Source organism: Anopheles merus, chromosome 3R, assembly GCF_017562075.2.
Source record: "Anopheles merus strain MAF chromosome 3R, AmerM5.1, whole genome shotgun sequence".
Lineage (NCBI taxonomy): Eukaryota > Metazoa > Arthropoda > Insecta > Diptera > Culicidae > Anopheles > Anopheles merus.
The window spans coordinates 44,877,950-44,896,222 of record NC_054084.1 but is presented as its reverse complement, the minus strand read 5'-3'; the positions used below and the strand labels follow the sequence as shown (position 1 = coordinate 44,896,222).

Below are 18,273 nucleotides of genomic sequence, written 5' to 3'. Positions count from 1 at the left end.
CGTTTTACCCCCTTAGACACCACACAGTGAATTAAGTAAACAGTTGCTGTGGTATGGGGAAATCGATTAGTGTGCAATTAGGTTGTAAATTGGTCTGGCGAAGAAAACCAACCAAACGGGCAAAGAACAAATACGCTACGACGAGCTGTATGAAATCTCCGGTAGGATGAAATGATGAAAGAAAGAATAGTAGAGAGCAAAAATAGAGAGAACGAGAAGGTAAGCAAGATAGGGAGAAAATAAATAGAATATATGTGCCATAATTTACCTCAAGCGCGTACGAAATTTTTAGCCCCGGGCGTTAATGGAAACGTTAGAAGATACCTGTGTGCGAGGGCGGGGAGTGGGATCGAAATTGGCAACGTGCCCATGTTTGCAGTGGCCAGGGTTTCCAATTATTGCGATTTAATCTTACGAGAGCCGACCAGTGAAGATTGATTTTACCCATTTAATTTGCCACAAATGAGACTGAATTATGGGAGCGACCAATGAACGGGGCCGTGGCCGCCGTGGTCTTACAAGTTTCGATCCATTTCCATTTGTTCCATTAATGAAGTGGCAGGCTTGACGTTGCGCATGATTAAATGCGCTTGAAAGATATATTATAGAAGCGAAAAGCGATGCTTTTACCGTGCTGATCACAAAGAAAAATAATTTTGTTCTGTTCTTTTGGATTCATTTTCCTTTTTCTCTCTCACCCGGTTACGCGGGATCTAGCTATGCTGCCAGCGAAGCACTCGCCCACCATCATGCTCATGCTGACCATGAGTTAGTGCACCATCATCCGGAGGCGCTGCTGCACAGCCTGGCGGCGCAAGCTGACCATTCGCTCTTACATCACGACGTGCACCATGATCTGCATCACGACCTTCACCACGATCTGCATCACGATGTGCACCACCACGATGTGCATCATGTGCACCATGATCATGTCGTCGTGACTGCTACGCCGCAACCGACCGGATTCTGGAAGAAGAAGTTCATCTGGAAGCCACGCTGGGTGAAGAGCTGGCAGGAGAAGAAGGTGTACGTCGGTGTCTGGAAGCGCGTCTGGGGACCGGTGCAGGTAACTGAATGGGTGCCAATTCCGAAACCACCGCCGGGCTGGACCAAACATCACTGAAAAGCACTAAGGCGTAAATAGTACTGTTAATGCATACCGTAGTTACATAGACGAACGTTATTCCTAAGTCAATCATTGCCGTATGGTTAGATGTAAAACACCGTTTCACTGTTGTGTAAAGTACAATAATTTGTGAAAAAGCTTGATATTAAAAACAATAAAACCAAATTCTATTCCATCGTGAAACTATTTCCATACCAGCAAATTGAGTCCCTCGGTCCATGGGTGTAATTTATTCCTAAAAAAACATATACTCGGGGCTGCCGGTGCCAGGTACTTGTTTGCTTACATTCCATTCAAGCGCGAAACATTACTTGGCAACCGTGCCAACAAAACCAATCCCGAAACTATTAAGATCCGTGATGAGATAAAATCTACAAGCAGTTTGCGCTAATGCCTCGCCTCGAATGATGAGGTTCTCGATGGAGGGAAAGATTTTTGCTGTGTAAATGGGTACACCAGCAGTAGATTCTATAGGATGATTAATTAACCGGCACTTTGTTTCCTTTGCAAATCCACGGTTGCATCTTGCAAAAATTGCACTACATCTTAGTTCATCACTACTTTTAAAAAGCTATAAGGATGGCTAAAGAAGATTATTAGCATTATTGGGATTGTTTTTACTTTTTTTTTCTTTCGACTTCAATACAAACATGGTATAAATTAATGTTCTTTGTAATATTTGTTTTCTTCTTACTCATGTTTTCCTTTTCTTTACTCGACGCACAGTTTGTCCAACTAAGAAACATCTTACAAATTGCCGATTTTGGTTTAGAGACATCATATGTATCCGTTTGGTAGCAAGTGTTCATGATTTGTATTCTCGACTCCTTCTCGACCCCCCCCCCCCCCCCCAATCGTTTCCTTTGACCATTGAACATGCACGACACTTCTACGAGATTTACATCTACACTCTTTCTAATGGGGTTGAACGACATTATCCTGGCCGACACATATACACACACACACATGCGCCCAAATAGTGAACACAGTGCAGCATCATGCAGCATCAAGTCGCATACTAACAGGAATTAAATAATATAATAGACAAATGGATGGGATTGGTAGAAACAGGTAGATTCCATGCACGGCAAAAGTTTGCGATTATCAAACATCTCCCTCCTTTCCTTCGACATTACTATTTGGATTTAGTGAAATTTGGTAAAATGTGTTTGTATCGTTCGGGCGATCCGGTTCTGCATTCCATTTCTGTATAGTTTGTTTAGTTTATATGTTTGCCAAATGCTATTATAAATTCGTTACCCACTACGTACACCAAAAATTTGTCTTCTTTTCTGTTTCTTAATTGCCTCCGCCCCACTAGTTTACGCCTTGTTGGTCGGCAAACAATCCAAAATGATCCTCCAGTATAGTATTTATCGATTGCTCTGTTTTCGCTGCATTTGCCAACAAATGATATCGTTTGACAGAAGATATCGTTTGTATCTCTTCTCTTTTCGCTATTGCAGATATCGGTCAGCTGGAATTTATTTAGATAAACATAATATAAAAAAAACCCTGTGAAACTTTGCCCTGTATGTGTACGTTACTTATATCTTGTTGACTTTTACATTGTTTTTTTCCTTCTAACAAATAAAAAGAGATCCAACAGCGGCTTGAAAGGTAGAAAATATTACTAGAAGACAAACTTCCATTCAAACGACCGTACCCCCTCCACACGTTTACATATCGCCGCTTTAATACAGCAAGTGTAGGATAATAAAATACTATTCTAACAATTTTAATACCGTTTCTTCTACTATCCTCTTATAACGCTATCAACGCTATTAGCGATCTTTTCACGTTTACAACCTCACCACAGTATAGTGTTTTCCTGATTGAAGACAACCTCTGCTCTCTTCAGTGGTACAAATCATTCAAAACCAATTCGTAGATTATACCCAGAAACCGGCGGCTTAGAGAGTGAAGAGAACAACTTGTCAATCCGTCCTGGCGAGTCTACATTGCTGTGATGAACAACATTCCTATCGTCGTCGACAAGCACGAGCCCAATGGCTGCGGAGGAGTTGAACACGAATAGTTCGCACCCCGGACACCGCGACCGGCTGCAAAGGCAGACAGCAGCGGAGCCAGCGGCTGCGGAACGGTTTGTCCAGGTTGGCTGGCAGCTAGCAGCAACGAGCACGCATTTAGTCGGTCGATATCGAAAGGTCATAAATCAGGAAATCTATGAAGTAAATAAGAAACCTAGCCGTGTTAATTATCGTTATCATGGGTGCCGTTACCAGGTGGACGGTGTGCTCTCGCAGCAAGAAGGCATGAATATAGGCGTGAATCGTTTAGTTCAATGTTGGTGGCGTACGTTTGTTGTGCATTTTGAGAGACACAGGTGTGTGTGACAAATCAAGTGTATCGTGCGTTGATGTAGGTTGGTGCGAAATAAAATCGGGACGCGGACGGAAAACAAAATAGGAACGAAATAGAGCAAATATTCAGCAAGGGACGGAGTGATACAACAGTTTACACAGAAAACCAAACACAGAAAACAAGAAAAAGAGCGAGAAGAAGAACGAGAAAGAGAAAAAACAAACGAGAGCAACGCATTAGATGGAACGCGGGAAAGGATATTGGCGGGTTTACCTCATCGTGTCCTCTTTGTAGTCCTCCGGAATGACGAACAGATCGGGCGAAATGTCGTCCCGGAATTCGAACTTTTGAAATGTGATTTTGGCCGACACCGTCGGTAGGATGGGGATGTCGATCTTCACCGGGAAACCGCTGGGCAGTTTCAGCGTCACAAATTCCCGTAACTTGCTGAAGTGCTTGAACGGTGCTATTACTTCCAGTACGTTTAGCAGCATGTCGACACTCAGCGGGAAGTCTTTGCTCTAGGAAGGGGAGAAACATACGGACGCATAAAATACATGTTCATACTGCATCTAGCTGTGTCCGACGTTGTACTCACCATAGCTACTGTTGCTTTAAAATTTTTACTCGATTCCTTATAAACTAATTCACGACCCAAGTTTGGATACTGTCCTGGCTCAGCCGAAACGTAATCCTGCCAGGTGACTTCACAGTTCGGCGGTGGCTGGAGCGATTCCCTTCGATAGATCTCACCATTCTGATCGATGCCGCCCTGCTGACCCTGGCCGCCCTTCGTCAGTGACTCCATCAGCGCTTTGTTTTTCTGCAGATCGTCTCGAGATAAGTGTTCGCGGCGCTTGCGCTGCTCCAGCGTCAGCCCGTTTATTGTGTAGAGATCACTGTCATACTGTCCGGCCACCGTTTCCCGCCGATCCTCGCGAAAGATCCAGCCGGATTGTGCTTTCGTGAAACTGATACCCTTCGTTGACATCTGCGCTGCAAGGATGTCGCTCGACATCAGGATATCGACCTCATCCTCTATCTCCATCTCGGTCTCTTCGTGTCGCACGTGCTGGTAACAACGACACTCGTTGTCGAGCGCCGTCAACGAGTCCTTTGGAGGGTTATCGCCTTTGAAAATGAACGAAATGTCGCCACGCTCCCAGCGCATGTCGGAAAAGTCAACCAGCGTCGTATCCAGCCGGATCGAACAGCCAGATTTGTGAATTTTGCACACGTCAGAGGGAAGGATACGGGAGATAAGTGGCACCCAGGAATGAAAGTCCCACTTGAGCTCCATGTAGAAGTCACCCATCTGCTTTAGGGCTTTCACCAGGTTTGGGCGACGTTGTTCCATTTGTTCGCGTGCCTGTTGCTTCAATTTGCGCAACAGTGAACTTACTGAAAAGCGGAAAAATTAATAACATCAACTTTGATAAAACCGAGACGAGGGGGGGCTGTTCAAAACACGACGTACTTATTTGACGATCTCCGTATGAGATCGCTTCCGCTAGGGGAGACCATCCTTGAGAATTTTTCACTTTAACCGGTGCGCCATGTGCAAGCAATAAGAAGATACATTCTGAAAGATGTACAACAAAATAAAAACATTAATAATTATAAGCAAACAAAGTAGATACACATACATACACATACACATAGTAGATAGATACAGTAGAATACAAACAAATTCATAAAACAATATTAAAATATCTGAAACTAAGCCGGGCAATGATTTCTCATGCCAATTTTCATTGGTGTTTTGCGTAATCCGAGTACAATGAAATATGATAAGAGGACCCAAAGAAAAAAAATTATATAAGATAAGCGCGATAACAATATATTGTTCTAGGAATAAGTAAAAATGTTTAAACAGAAGGTACAAGACTAAGAAGAAAATAAATAAAAAAATCTCATCTGATTTGATTTTGACACTGTACATCTATTATGAACTTTGCCAGAATCGATTGAAATGGTGTTTTATTAATATTTGCGGCTTAAAAAGCATTTCAATCTAACAGACGGACAAGAGGAATTTCAGTATTATACTTTTCTCGTTATGCTGCTCATCGATATTTTAAAAATACATTTTTTCGCACGAATTTTACTACACGATCGCTGCTACAGTGAAGAAAAAAAAAACACATTAAAAAAGGATTCGCTTGGGTAGCGATATTGGAAAAGTGTGGAAAAAGGTCGCTTCAAAAATGAAAGCTTCTTTCGCAATCCGGACAGGGAATGCTTCCTTTCGAGCCAGGAATGTAGTCAGTTGCGTGACTATAAATAAACAAATGAAAGACAACACAGCGCACAGCGAAGCTTTGGTTCAAAAGAACACAACAACACCAGCCATCGAACCGCCGCTAGCCATGGAGGTCAGCGAGAGCGCAATCAATAAAGATGCTAGAGCGAAGAGGAAAGATTGGGTAAAAAGAAGGTTTGCCGCGAAAAACGGAAATCAAGAATCCTCGGCTGTCTTCCACGTCCATTTATTTCACCCTATCTTTTCCATCGGCCGTAGTGCAGTGTATCGCGACTCAGCAAGAATTCCGGGGGCAAGACGAGGAAGGTAACGGGACTAAATCAAGGTTACTATTAAACGGCGGCATTCGTGTCGTTTCCTTCTAACTAATAATGTTCATTGAGGTCATCCGGTGTACCGGGAATGAGAACGTCTAGGGTAATAGCAAGTGCAGAAATAATAATAGAAATTACTATTACTAATTACTATTATTAAATTAAAATAAACGTTTCAATTGCGAATCTATTTTATCTATATCTATAAAATAAGTCGACAGTCACCGTGAGTAGATTTCAAAGCTATAATAATTAATTCTTTTGCCCAACACGGATTGGCTTTCTATCATTTTGTTGTAATTTCCGGATGAATAATATATAGGTTCATGGAGTTCGTAGGTATTGGCAAGCATATTTTTCTTATCTCAACGTTTGATGCAACTTCTGCTAACCGATGTGCTTCTGCTCTATTACTTTGTCACCATTGTTGATTATCTAACGGCAAAGTGTGACTGGGGGGAAGTCAATTAGAAATCGATTCCAATGAAATTACTCCACTTCTCTAAAAGAGTATAAAGTATAAAGTTTTTCTCTTTCGGTTTCGTCCACCGCCAAAGAGCAGCCACCTGTTCAAGTGGCCACCCAATGCGACACTCGGCTGATAAGCGTCAGACGAGATGAGAGGTGGAGTGTATGGGTACAACTTATGGTTTTATCAGCACCGGCGAGGCTGGGGAACTCGAGGGAATGTATGAGCCATTGTACTAAAGATAAATAACTATCAATGAGGTGTGCTTCCTCGGTAACAGACACAGGCAAAAGCTATGAACCTGCTGCAGGTCAACATGATTCCATCAAGTTTGTTAAGGTTGCTCCCATTCACGGTTTGAACGTGCGGGCAAACACACACACACACACCACACATACACACGACACTGTTATCACTCATCTGCACGCAGAAAATGCACCGAAGCGTGTCACTGTGCAGATCATCTCGTTACACCGCAGTTCGCCGTTATGTAGCTTGCATAATGTCTTTCGGTTAACTCTCCTTTCGAATACACCACACTTTCTAAACAAACGGTGCAAAATTTGGAGGCATCATAAGACACACACACTGTAGTCATTAAACATCGATTTCGTAATATTGAATTAATCAGAAGCTTCGATGCACAAAAATGACCAAATAAGAAGCAATCGAATGAATGTTAGTGACCATTTGAGCTTATTAGCGGGGTGCCTGATTTGTTGACGACATGTTCCTGCTGATATAATTACCTTTCTTTCCCAGCATAACAGCCAAATGGAGCGGAGTGTTTCCTAAAATGAAAAGAAAAGTAAATTGAATGAATCATTCGAGTAAGATAACATAAATTGTTCAAAAGGAGTACCATTGTTTACATGGTAAACTATTTACAAACAAAACTATTTCGAGAGTCGCGATTTCGTTCTCTCTCACTCTTCCACTCTTCCTCTTTTGATGTGAGTGGATTTTCCTTCCGAAATATGTTTTATCTCACTCATGCTACAGCGCAAAGCTACACTAAAGTCTACCGCAAATGTACACTAACGCTATTCGTTCCTATATTGAGGAATTGACGCACAATCTTGAATTCTATTAACTGATTAAGTCAGTCACTTTGGTTTGACTAATGCTCAATCATCCACGAGTGTACAGCCCGAGTGTAGCCTCAAAGGAAAGGAACATGAAAGGAAAATAAAATCCAGGTAACACTGCCTCGCACCATTTCGCGGTTGCGTGGATACCCGCAGCTAGGAAACTTATCGATGCATGAATACGATTATCACGTCCCGTTTGTCGCCTTCCGCTAGCGCAATGGAACAAGCAATTCGCGATTCAAGGCGCTCCGATTCGTTCCGATCCACGTGAAGCAATTGGTACAGTTTTCACTTACCATGTTTGTCCTTTTCGGCTATTTCGTGAGTCCGGAGCAGCAGCGATAGCTTACGGGTATCACCGTTAAAGACGCACTCATGCAGCGGAAACGAGTCCGTCATTATTTCGCCGACTTGTGCTGCAATTGAGAGAAAACATTTTACTGAGCCACACGCACTATTCGCGACGCGCAGCAGTCGATTTTTTCTCGACTCCTTCCGTTGTTGCCCTACCTAGTGCCACCTACCTCCACGAACAGCATTTTTCACCTTTCGGAATTTGTTTTGAACAAATGTCAAACTTCGGGGGGTTTGCCGCGAGCTGTCATTCCGCCGTCGTTCATCAGTCCCGGTGCAAGATCTACACCAATTATAGGGAGTACATAACGGTCAGTTAAGCGGAGTGACCAGAAATACTGATTTATCTGTAATACTACCGATTTTTGATATACAGGCGTCCCCCGAGTTACGACCCCCTCGAGTTGCGACGATTCGCAGATACGACGATTTTGATTTTGACAGTGAAAAGTTGTCATCGAGAAGAAATTGATGTATATTTTTGAATTTCTGAGCTGATAACCGTTACACACACATTTCCAAAGATTCCACAACTACCCGATATTGAATATCTATATGGTGTAAACGACTTTTTGTGTAAAATTAATACATTATCAAACATTGTTTCAAATAAAAACCCGATATGATAGATTTCGACTCTTCAAATTCGGTTATAAACTTTACATTGATAGATATTCGACATACGACTTTTTCGACTTACGCCTTGCGTTGGGACTTTTTTTCGGTCCCAAATACAGTCGTATCTCGGGGGACACCTGTACAGGTGTCTCCCGAGATACGACTGTATTTGGGACCGAAAAAATGTCCCAAAGCAAGGCGTAAGTCGAAAAAGTCGTACAGTGGCCGGCAAAATAAAGTGGCCACTACTTACAATTTTACATTTTTTAATTTTTTTCTGGCAAAAATGAAGTTATTGTACTGCTTTATTTTTTGAAACATTGTTTGTGATATGCTTAAGAATGCGCAGTACCATAGCATAACAAAAATGAGAAGTTTGCTTCAAGAAAAAAATTTTTTTTCAAAATTGATAAAATCATTGTGCCAAAATAAAGTGCCCACTTTATTTATTCTACAGAAAATATGTTTATGAACAAATATCCCAAGCGCCACAGATTAAGCTTAAACGACTGGAAAATTGAATATCCATAGGAAAAAAATGAAAGCTTCACAGCTTCATTGGTTTGATCAATAGATGGCGTATTACAACTCATCATTATATTGCTATCCTTTTCTTGCAATGTGTTTCGACAAGTTTCATCTTATAATGACCTATATAGCCTTCTAACTTTCAGAGCAAAAATCTATATGAATGGTTGTGTGGTCAGATACGTGGGTATCAACACCAACGACCATTACTCAAATCTCACTTGCTTCAGTACTGGTGGTTTCCGTTGGAGTTTAGTATTTAAACAATCGTATCGCCGTTCTAGTTCTAGCGATGCATAACTTCAATGCGAAACCATACAACAGTACAGAGGAAATGAGAAAGCTCTCCTCCAAGCGATGAAGCTCCACAGGTTGGGTATCCCACAAACAGATGGCGCCACCAGCTTTTTTGCTATTTTTAGAATGCATGAGTCGTTTGCCGTCTGCTAAACGAAGTCTTTCTATATTCCGTTTAGGTAGAGAATTTGAGGCGTTTAGAAGCCGTTTAGTGGTCGTTTAGTGGATTTGTGGCACTTGGGATAACACGCAACTTATAATTTATATGCGTTCCTCTCGCATTCTTTACATGTTCGAGAATCTTTGGCGTATTTTTTTTTTTCAATTTCTAAAGGTTTATCTAGTTCTGCATCTAGTTTTTGCATCTGATTCTTCTCAAGCGTTATCAAGAGCATTAAATTTAAATTTATTTGTTTGTTACACCAGTTTTATCCACCTTGGCACCTGTAATCTGCCACAAATTCTCGATGGCATCAAGATTTAGACTTTATGGAGGACATGCAAGGTGTTTTATACGATACTAGTTGAGAAATGTTTTTTGTATTGATTATGTGTGTTGAGATGTTAGCCTGTAGGAACATGTTTTTAGTTTCCAAAACCCATTTTTTCCCAAAGTATTGAAGAAGAATGTTAAAATAGGTATCAGCCATAGTTGTATTTTCGATTCATACCAGTTTTCCCGCTACTCCTAAAGATTAACACTCCCTAGCTATCACATTGCCATTTTCGTAATTGACTGTCCGTTAGATGTGGCGTCCTTCAAGGTCCTTGTCCGATCTACAGCAAGACTAACAAAGCCAATTGGCTTCAATATGATCAAGAACATGCAGATATATCGTTAAATTGTTGAAAAACTGATATTTGGACAGATGAGTCCAAATTAGAACTGATGTTCAAACATATCTAGACGCGATATAACAAACCAATATGTATGAAAAGTGCAATGTGATGACCAGGGAGGGGATTCCTATACGAGAAGTGGGTAGCATGGCTTAAATCGACCGCGTAATGAAAGCTAATACCTATATAAGCATACTATGTGAATTTATCTGTTTTCTGTGAAAAATACGGAGTTAGTAAATAAATTGATGTTACAACAAGAAGACGACTCAAGTTATACACGAAGATTTTTTTTAATCAAATCGAATAAAACTCCTTTAATGGCTCTCACTTAGTCTTACTTTTAATCTTATCGAGATTTAGTGTGCACATTTTAATGCAAATGTGGTAAAAAGACGTGATTAAGAAAAACAAAATATGTTGATGCTCTGAAATACTCTTAGGAAGAACCAACGCCAAATATGTGCAGATAAAAACAAAATAAATTACGTCAAAGATCCTCGAACATGTAAAGAATGCGAGAAAAATGCATATACATTTTAAATTTGGTATTATATTTGTTAAAATAAAAAAAAAAAATATTTTCTGTAGAATGAATAAAGTGGGCACTTTATTTTGGCACAATGATTTTTATCAATTTTGAAAAAAAAAATATTTTTTTGAAGCAAACTTCTCATTTTTGTCATGCTATGGTACTGCGCATTCTTAAGCATATGAAGAACAATGTTTTAAAAAATAAACCAGTACAATAACTTCATTTTTCAAGCAAAAAAAAAATAAAACATGTAAAATTGTATGTAGTGGCCACTTTATTTTGCCGGCCACTGTATGTCGAATATATATGAATACAGCAATTATCCGCAGTACGCGATACTCGATATACGCGAATTCGCAGTACGCGATTGCTCTAAATTTGACAGCTCCATGTGTTTTTGCAAATATTTCAATACTTTGAAAAAGATACCTGTTTTACAACGAAAAACTTTAATGCAAAACTCTGTGGCGATATTTTTCAACCCTCGAACTGGTAGTGTAAACTATTTTTCCATACAAATCCGCTATACGCGAAAACTCGAGATACCCCAAGTGCCACAAATCCACTAAACGACCACTAAACGGCTTCTAAACGACTCAAGTTCTCTACCTAAACGGAATATAGAAAGACTTCGTTTAGCAGACGGCAAACGACTCATTCATTCTAAAAATAGCAAAAAAGCTGGTGGCGCTCTCTGTTGGTGGGATACCCCAACCAGTTGAGCTTCATCGCTTGGAGGAGAGCTTTCTCATTTCCTCTGTACTGTTGTATGGTTTCGCATTGAAGTTATGCATCGCTAGAACTAGAACGGCGATACAATTGTTTAATTACTAAACTCCAACGGAAACCACCAGTACTGAAGAAAGTGAGAATTGAGTTATGGTCGTTGGTGTTGATACCCACGTATCTGACCACACGACCATTCACATAGATTTTTGCTCAGAAAGTTATAAGGCTATTGTTGTGTCCGCACAAAACAAACATGAAGACGGTGGTGTACGGCACAAACAGAATATGTATTTTATCACTATCTTTGGTATATGTTCAACCGTTTACAATAATAAATAATACCACACAATAACACGCAATGCGGGGAGAAGACGGCTGGTTCTTCTCGCGCCGCGATCCTCACTGAGGACGTCACAGGATGACAGCCCTGCTGTCAACAGTGAGCCCTCAGGATGAGGCAGCGGTCTGTCCACAACAGCTATATAGGTCATGATAAGATGAAACTTGTCGAAACACATTGCAAGAACAGGATAGCAATATAATGATGAGTTGTAATACGCCATCTATTGATCAAACCAATGAAGCTGTGGAGCTTTCATTTTTTCATATGGATATTCAATTTTCCAGTCGTTTAAGCTTAATCTGTGGCGCTTGGGACGCTATTGCGCTCGGTCCCGTACGATAGCGTATATCGGATAATGACTGTACAAAGTTTATAACCGAAGTTGAAGAGTTGGAATCTTCGATATCGTGTATTTTATTTAAAATAATGTTCGTTAATGTAATAATTATATTCCAAAGGCCGTTCACAATATCGATATTTAAGATCGGGTAGTTTTGGAATCTTTGGAAATGTGTGTATAACGGTTATCAGCCTAGAAATTAAAAAAAAAACATCAATTTCTTGTCAATGACAACTTTTGAGTGTCAAAATAAAAAACGTCGTTTCTGCGAATCGTCTTAACTTGAAAGGGTTTTCGGAAAAATCAAAAGCCACAAGAAATCAACAATAATCTGTAAACCAAAGAAGAGAACACAGAAAAGGAGAATGGACCCTGAATCCCCCTCCTATAAACAGATTTTTATGTTTGCACTTTTACACATTTATTAACCGAATTAAATGATACAAAACACAATACAATGATGTATGGGGCCGCGTGCACAAGCCGCACCGTGAGCCCTACCGGGAGCCCTGCTCGACCGGTAGCCTGTTACACACTCCTGCGTTAGGTGCGCTCTGCACACACTTAGCGCGCATCGCTAAGTGCGGCGTATTAGTGTGCGTGAGCGCAGTGTCGATTCCTGGATGTCGACCAGCAGCAGCGCAACTGCTACGGCGAATCCAGGGCTCGGCACGTCTATCCACAACATCTCCCCCTTTTAATAACCGAAGGGTCGAACCGACGCGGGTGATATTCCACAACGGAATACCAGCGTGGTGACACCCTTCGACCGATGGTACGTAGTGGGGCCCGTGATGCTGCTGCGCTCATGTTCCCGGGCGGCGGCGATGATGCCGCGTTCGCGTTCCTCGGGTTGCGGCTGTTGTTTCTGGAGCGGCGGCGATGAAGCCGCGTTCGCTGTCCTCGGGTCGCGTCTGCGATGATGACCTGTTGTCCCGGGGCGGCGGCGATGATGCCGCGTTCGCTTTCCTCGGGAGCGTCTGCTATGGTGCACCGTTGTCCCGGGCGGCGGCGATGATGCCGCGTTCGCATCCTCGGATTGTAGCGTCGCTGCTACGCCTGCCGGGAGGTGAGGGTGGTGCCGCGATGAAACCTTGCACCGGCAGGGCCATGACCGGCGACAGCAATGGCCGGCCACAGCGATGGCGTCTCTGGCTGGACGTGCTGGGTTTGCTGCAGGTGAGGCGGAATGTGTCGTCGCCTATGATGCGAGGCTGCTGCGTTGCAGCCGAGGCGACTTACGTGTCGCCGTTGGTGATGCGGGGCTCGAGCCGCGGCGGGAATGCGACCTCGCCGATGACGTGCTGCCGTGCTGCAGTCAAGGCAACCTGCGGGTTGCCGATGATGAGGCGGACTCGAGCCTTGGCGGGATTGCGACCTCGCCGATGATGTGCTGAGGTGCGGCAGCCGAAGCAACTTGCGCGTTGCTGTTGGTGATGCGGGGCTCGAGCTGCGGCGGGATTGCTGCTTCACCGATGACGTGCTGCAGGGCTCGAGCCGCGGCGGGAATGCGACCTCGCCGATGACGTGCTGCGGTGCTGCAGCCGAAGCAACTTGCGCGTTGCTGTTGGTGTTGCTGGGCTCGAGCTGCGGCGGGATAGCTGCTTCGCCGATGACGTGCTGCAGGGCTCGAGCCGGGGCGGAATGTGCCGTCGCCCTTGATATGCGGCTGCAGTGGGTGGTGTGTAGCCGGCTGCCCATTGCAGTGGTCGCCAGTGATGGGACAGCAGCCGGGGCCACGGTGTCTGCGGTGGCGGCGGCCCGATGTTCCGCGGTATCCAAAGGCACAGGGAACCGTGCCATCGCGATGGCCGCTGCACTGACGCTGCAGAAAGGCCAGACGAAACGCGATGGCTGCCGCGGGTTCTGTAGGATCCTCCTTGCGCAAGAGGATCCCATCCTCGTCGCCACTTTTATGTTTGCACTTTTACACATTTATTAACCGAATTAAATGATACAAAACACAATACAATGATGTATGGGGCCGCGCGCACAAGCCGCACCGTGAGCCCTACCGGGAGCCCTGCTCGACCGGTAGCCTGTTACACACTCCTGCGTTAGGTGCGCTCTGCACACACTTAGCGCGCATCGCTAAGTGCGGCGTATTAGTGTGCGTGAGCGCAGTGTCGATTCCTGGATGTCGACCAGCAGCAGCGCAACTGCTACGGCGAATCCAGGGCTCGGCACGTCTATCCACAACATCTCCCCCTTTTAATAACCGAAGGGTCGAACCGACGTGGGTGATATTCCACAACGGAATACCAGCGTGGTGACACCCTTCGACCGATGGTACGTAGTGGGGCCCGTGATGCTGCTGCGCTCATGTTCCCGGGCGGCGGCGATGATGCCGCGTTCGCGTTCCTCGGGTTGCGGCTGTTGTTTCTGGAGCGGCGGCGATGAAGCCGCGTTCGCTGTCCTCGGGTCGCGTCTGCGATGATGACCTGTTGTCCCGGGGCGGCGGCGATGATGCCGCGTTCGCTTTCCTCGGGAGCGTCTGCTATGGTGCACCGTTGTCCGGGCGGCGGCGATGATGCCGCGTTCGCGTCCTCGGATTGTAGCGTCGCTGCTACGCCTGCCGGGAGGTGAGGGTGGTGCCGCGATGAAACCTTGCACCGGCAGGGCCATGACCGGCGACAGCAATGGCCGGCCACAGCGATGGCGTCTCTGGCTGGACGTGCTGGGTTTGCTGCAGGTGAGGCGGAATGTGTCGTCGCCTATGATGCGAGGCTGCTGCGTTGCAGCCGAGGCGACTTACGTGTCGCCGTTGGTGATGCGGGGCTCGAGCCGCGGCGGGAATGCGACCTCGCCGATGACGTGCTGCCGTGCTGCAGTCAAGGCAACCTGCGGGTTGCCGATGATGAGGCGGACTCGAGCCTTGGCGGGATTGCGACCTCGCCGATGATGTGCTGAGGTGCGGCAGCCGAAGCAACTTGCGCGTTGCTGTTGGTGATGCGGGGCTCGAGCTGCGGCGGGATTGCTGCTTCACCGATGACGTGCTGCAGGGCTCGAGCCGCGGCGGGAATGCGACCTCGCCGATGACGTGCTGCGGTGCTGCAGCCGAAGCAACTTGCGCGTTGCTGTTGGTGTTGTTGGGCTCGAGCTGCGGCGGGATAGCTGCTTCGCCGATGACGTGCTGCAGGGCTCGAGCCGGGGCGGAATGTGCCGTCGCCCTTGATATGCGGCTGCAGTGGGTGGTGTGTAGCCGGCTGCCCATTGCAGTGGTCGCCAGTGATGGGACAGCAGCCGGGGCCACGGTGTCTGCGGTGGCGGCGGCCCGATGTTCCGCGGTATCCAAAGGCACAGGGAACCGTGCCATCGCGATGGCCGCTGCACTGACGCTGCAGAAAGGCCAGACGAAACGCGATGGCTGCCGCGGGTTCTGTAGGATCCTCCTTGCGCAAGAGGATCCCATCCTCGTCGCCACTTTTATGTTTGCACTTTTACACATTTATTAACCGAATTAAATGATACAAAACACAATACAATGATGTATGGGGCCGCGCGCACAAGCCGCACCGTGAGCCCTACCGGGAGCCCTGCTCGACCGGTAGCCTGTTACACACTCCTGCGTTAGGTGCGCTCTGCACACACTTAGCGCGCATCGCTAAGTGCGGCGTATTAGTGTGCGTGAGCGCAGTGTCGATTCCTGGATGTCGACCAGCAGCAGCGCAACTGCTACGGCGAATCCAGGGCTCGGCACGTCTATCCACAACATCTCCCCCTTTTAATAACCGAAGGGTCGAACCGACGCGGGTGATATTCCACAACGGAATACCAGCGTGGTGACACCCTTCGACCGATGGTACGTAGTGGGGCCCGTGATGCTGCTGCGCTCATGTTCCCGGGCGGCGGCGATGATGCCGCGTTCGCGTTCCTCGGGTTGCGGCTGTTGTTTCTGGAGCGGCGGCGATGAAGCCGCGTTCGCTGTCCTCGGGTCGCGTCTGCGATGATGACCTGTTGTCCCGGGGCGGCGGCGATGATGCCGCGTTCGCTTTCCTCGGGAGCGTCTGCTATGGTGCACCGTTGTCCCGGGCGGCGGCGATGATGCCGCGTTCGCGTCCTCGGATTGTAGCGTCGCTGCTACGCCTGCCGGGAGGTGAGGGTGGTGCCGCGATGAAACCTTGCACCGGCAGGGCCATGACCGGCGACAGCAATGGCCGGCCACAGCGATGGCGTCTCTGGCTGGACGTGCTGGGTTTGCTGCAGGTGAGGCGGAATGTGTCGTCGCCTATGATGCGAGGCTGCTGCGTTGCAGCCGAGGCGACTTACGTGTCGCCGTTGGTGATGCGGGGCTCGAGCCGCGGCGGGAATGCGACCTCGCCGATGACGTGCTGCCGTGCTGCAGTCAAGGCAACCTGCGGGTTGCCGATGATGAGGCGGACTCGAGCCTTGGCGGGATTGCGACCTCGCCGATGATGTGCTGAGGTGCGGCAGCCGAAGCAACTTGCGCGTTGCTGTTGGTGATGCGGGGCTCGAGCTGCGGCGGGATTGCTGCTTCACCGATGACGTGCTGCAGGGCTCGAGCCGCGGCGGGAATGCGACCTCGCCGATGACGTGCTGCGGTGCTGCAGCCGAAGCAACTTGCGCGTTGCTGTTGGTGTTGCTGGGCTCGAGCTGCGGCGGGATAGCTGCTTCGCCGATGACGTGCTGCAGGGCTCGAGCCGGGGCGGAATGTGCCGTCGCCCTTGATATGCGGCTGCAGTGGGTGGTGTGTAGCCGGCTGCCCATTGCAGTGGTCGCCAGTGATGGGACAGCAGCCGGGGCCACGGTGTCTGCGGTGGCGGCGGCCCGATGTTCCGCGGTATCCAAAGGCACAGGGAACCGTGCCATCGCGATGGCCGCTGCACTGACGCTGCAGAAAGGCCAGACGAAACGCGATGGCTGCCGCGGGTTCTGTAGGATCCTCCTTGCGCAAGAGGATCCCATCCTCGTCGCCACTTTTATGTTTGCACTTTTACACATTTATTAACCGAATTAAATGATACAAAACACAATACAATGATGTATGGGGCCGCGCGCACAAGCCGCACCGTGAGCCCTACCGGGAGCCCTGCTCGACCGGTAGCCTGTTACACACTCCTGCGTTAGGTGCGCTCTGCACACACTTAGCGCGCATCGCTAAGTGCGGCGTATTAGTGTGCGTGAGCGCAGTGTCGATTCCTGGATGTCGACCAGCAGCAGCGCAACTGCTACGGCGAATCCAGGGCTCGGCACGTCTATCCACAACACAGATGGTCAAAACTCTGATTATGGCTCTGTATGACGGAAAGCATAGGAGAATATTATCCCATCAAACCTACTAAGAAGAAGAAGAAGAACTCGAGAGGGTCGTAACTCGGGGCACGCCTGTACAGTGGAGCGCCGTTTATCCGGGTGCCTTTTATCCGGCTATCTGTTTATCCGTGCTGTTGAGAAATGACAGTTCAATACAAAGGTGACATTGAGTTCCGAGGAGTATTTCCGCGCCCGCGGAAACGCGTATAACAATCCAATCATAGAAATGAAATGTCATTCGAACGCGCTCCCGCGGAACGCAGAGAAGCTCATGCCGGATATCTCTGCGGAACTGTTATACGCGTTTGAACGCGCCCGCGGAAACGCGCGTCGTGTATTTGGGGCCTAAGATAAATTTCAAACGAACATCAAGATTTTGTACTTAAATATATTCTTTGACTCATTATCCGTGTTATTCGCACTTTCGGGCAAGGTCAAGTCTCGATGAGTCCGGATAAACAGCGCTCCACTGTACCTACCGACTCACAGATGAGCCTCTAAAACTACCGATTTTTCTTTAATCCAACCGAAAACCACAGATTTTCTCATAATACTGACCAAAAAGTCATAAAACCATTTCCCAAATCATTTAAAGAATTAAACTCTTTTATGTTCTTTAACGCATAAATAAATAAATTAGTCCGAACATCAGGATAAAATACTTAAAACATGTTTTGTCCGGGTTGGGGTGATATAGGACGGAGGCCGATTAAAACTCCGGACACAACGTTTAAACTTTACAAACATATATTACAAAACTCCTTAAAGCTAACACGCTAAAAAGAACTGTCCGCGGCACGTCTGTGTTCCCTCGCTGCTGAACCCCG

The 18,273-nt window shown here is 46.5% G+C and overlaps 1 protein-coding gene across 5 annotated transcripts; it reads right to left on the bottom strand.

Moving 5' to 3' along the window:
• Positions 1-505: 505 nt before the first annotated feature.
• Positions 506-8,215, bottom strand: LOC121595894 (ankyrin repeat domain-containing protein 13C). 5 transcript variants are annotated; one of them, XM_041920273.1, is made up of 7 exons: positions 8,113-8,215; positions 7,885-8,004; positions 7,247-7,288; positions 4,929-5,033; positions 4,050-4,852; positions 3,725-3,972; positions 2,886-3,331 (listed from the first exon to the last, which is right to left on the bottom strand). In XM_041920273.1, exons 2-7 carry the CDS (start codon positions 7,985-7,987, stop codon positions 3,274-3,276), a joined length of 1,359 nt encoding a protein of 452 aa, XP_041776207.1. In that variant the 5' UTR covers positions 7,988-8,004; positions 8,113-8,215; the 3' UTR covers positions 2,886-3,273. The 5 variants fall into 5 exon arrangements, with proteins under 5 accessions (XP_041776209.1, XP_041776211.1, XP_041776207.1 ...); XM_041920272.1 differs by having other exon boundaries at positions 8,099-8,207; XM_041920275.1 differs by lacking the exons at positions 2,886-3,331; positions 8,113-8,215 and adding an exon at positions 506-1,129 and having other exon boundaries at positions 7,885-8,092.
• Between the last annotated feature and the right edge of the window lie 10,058 nt (positions 8,216-18,273).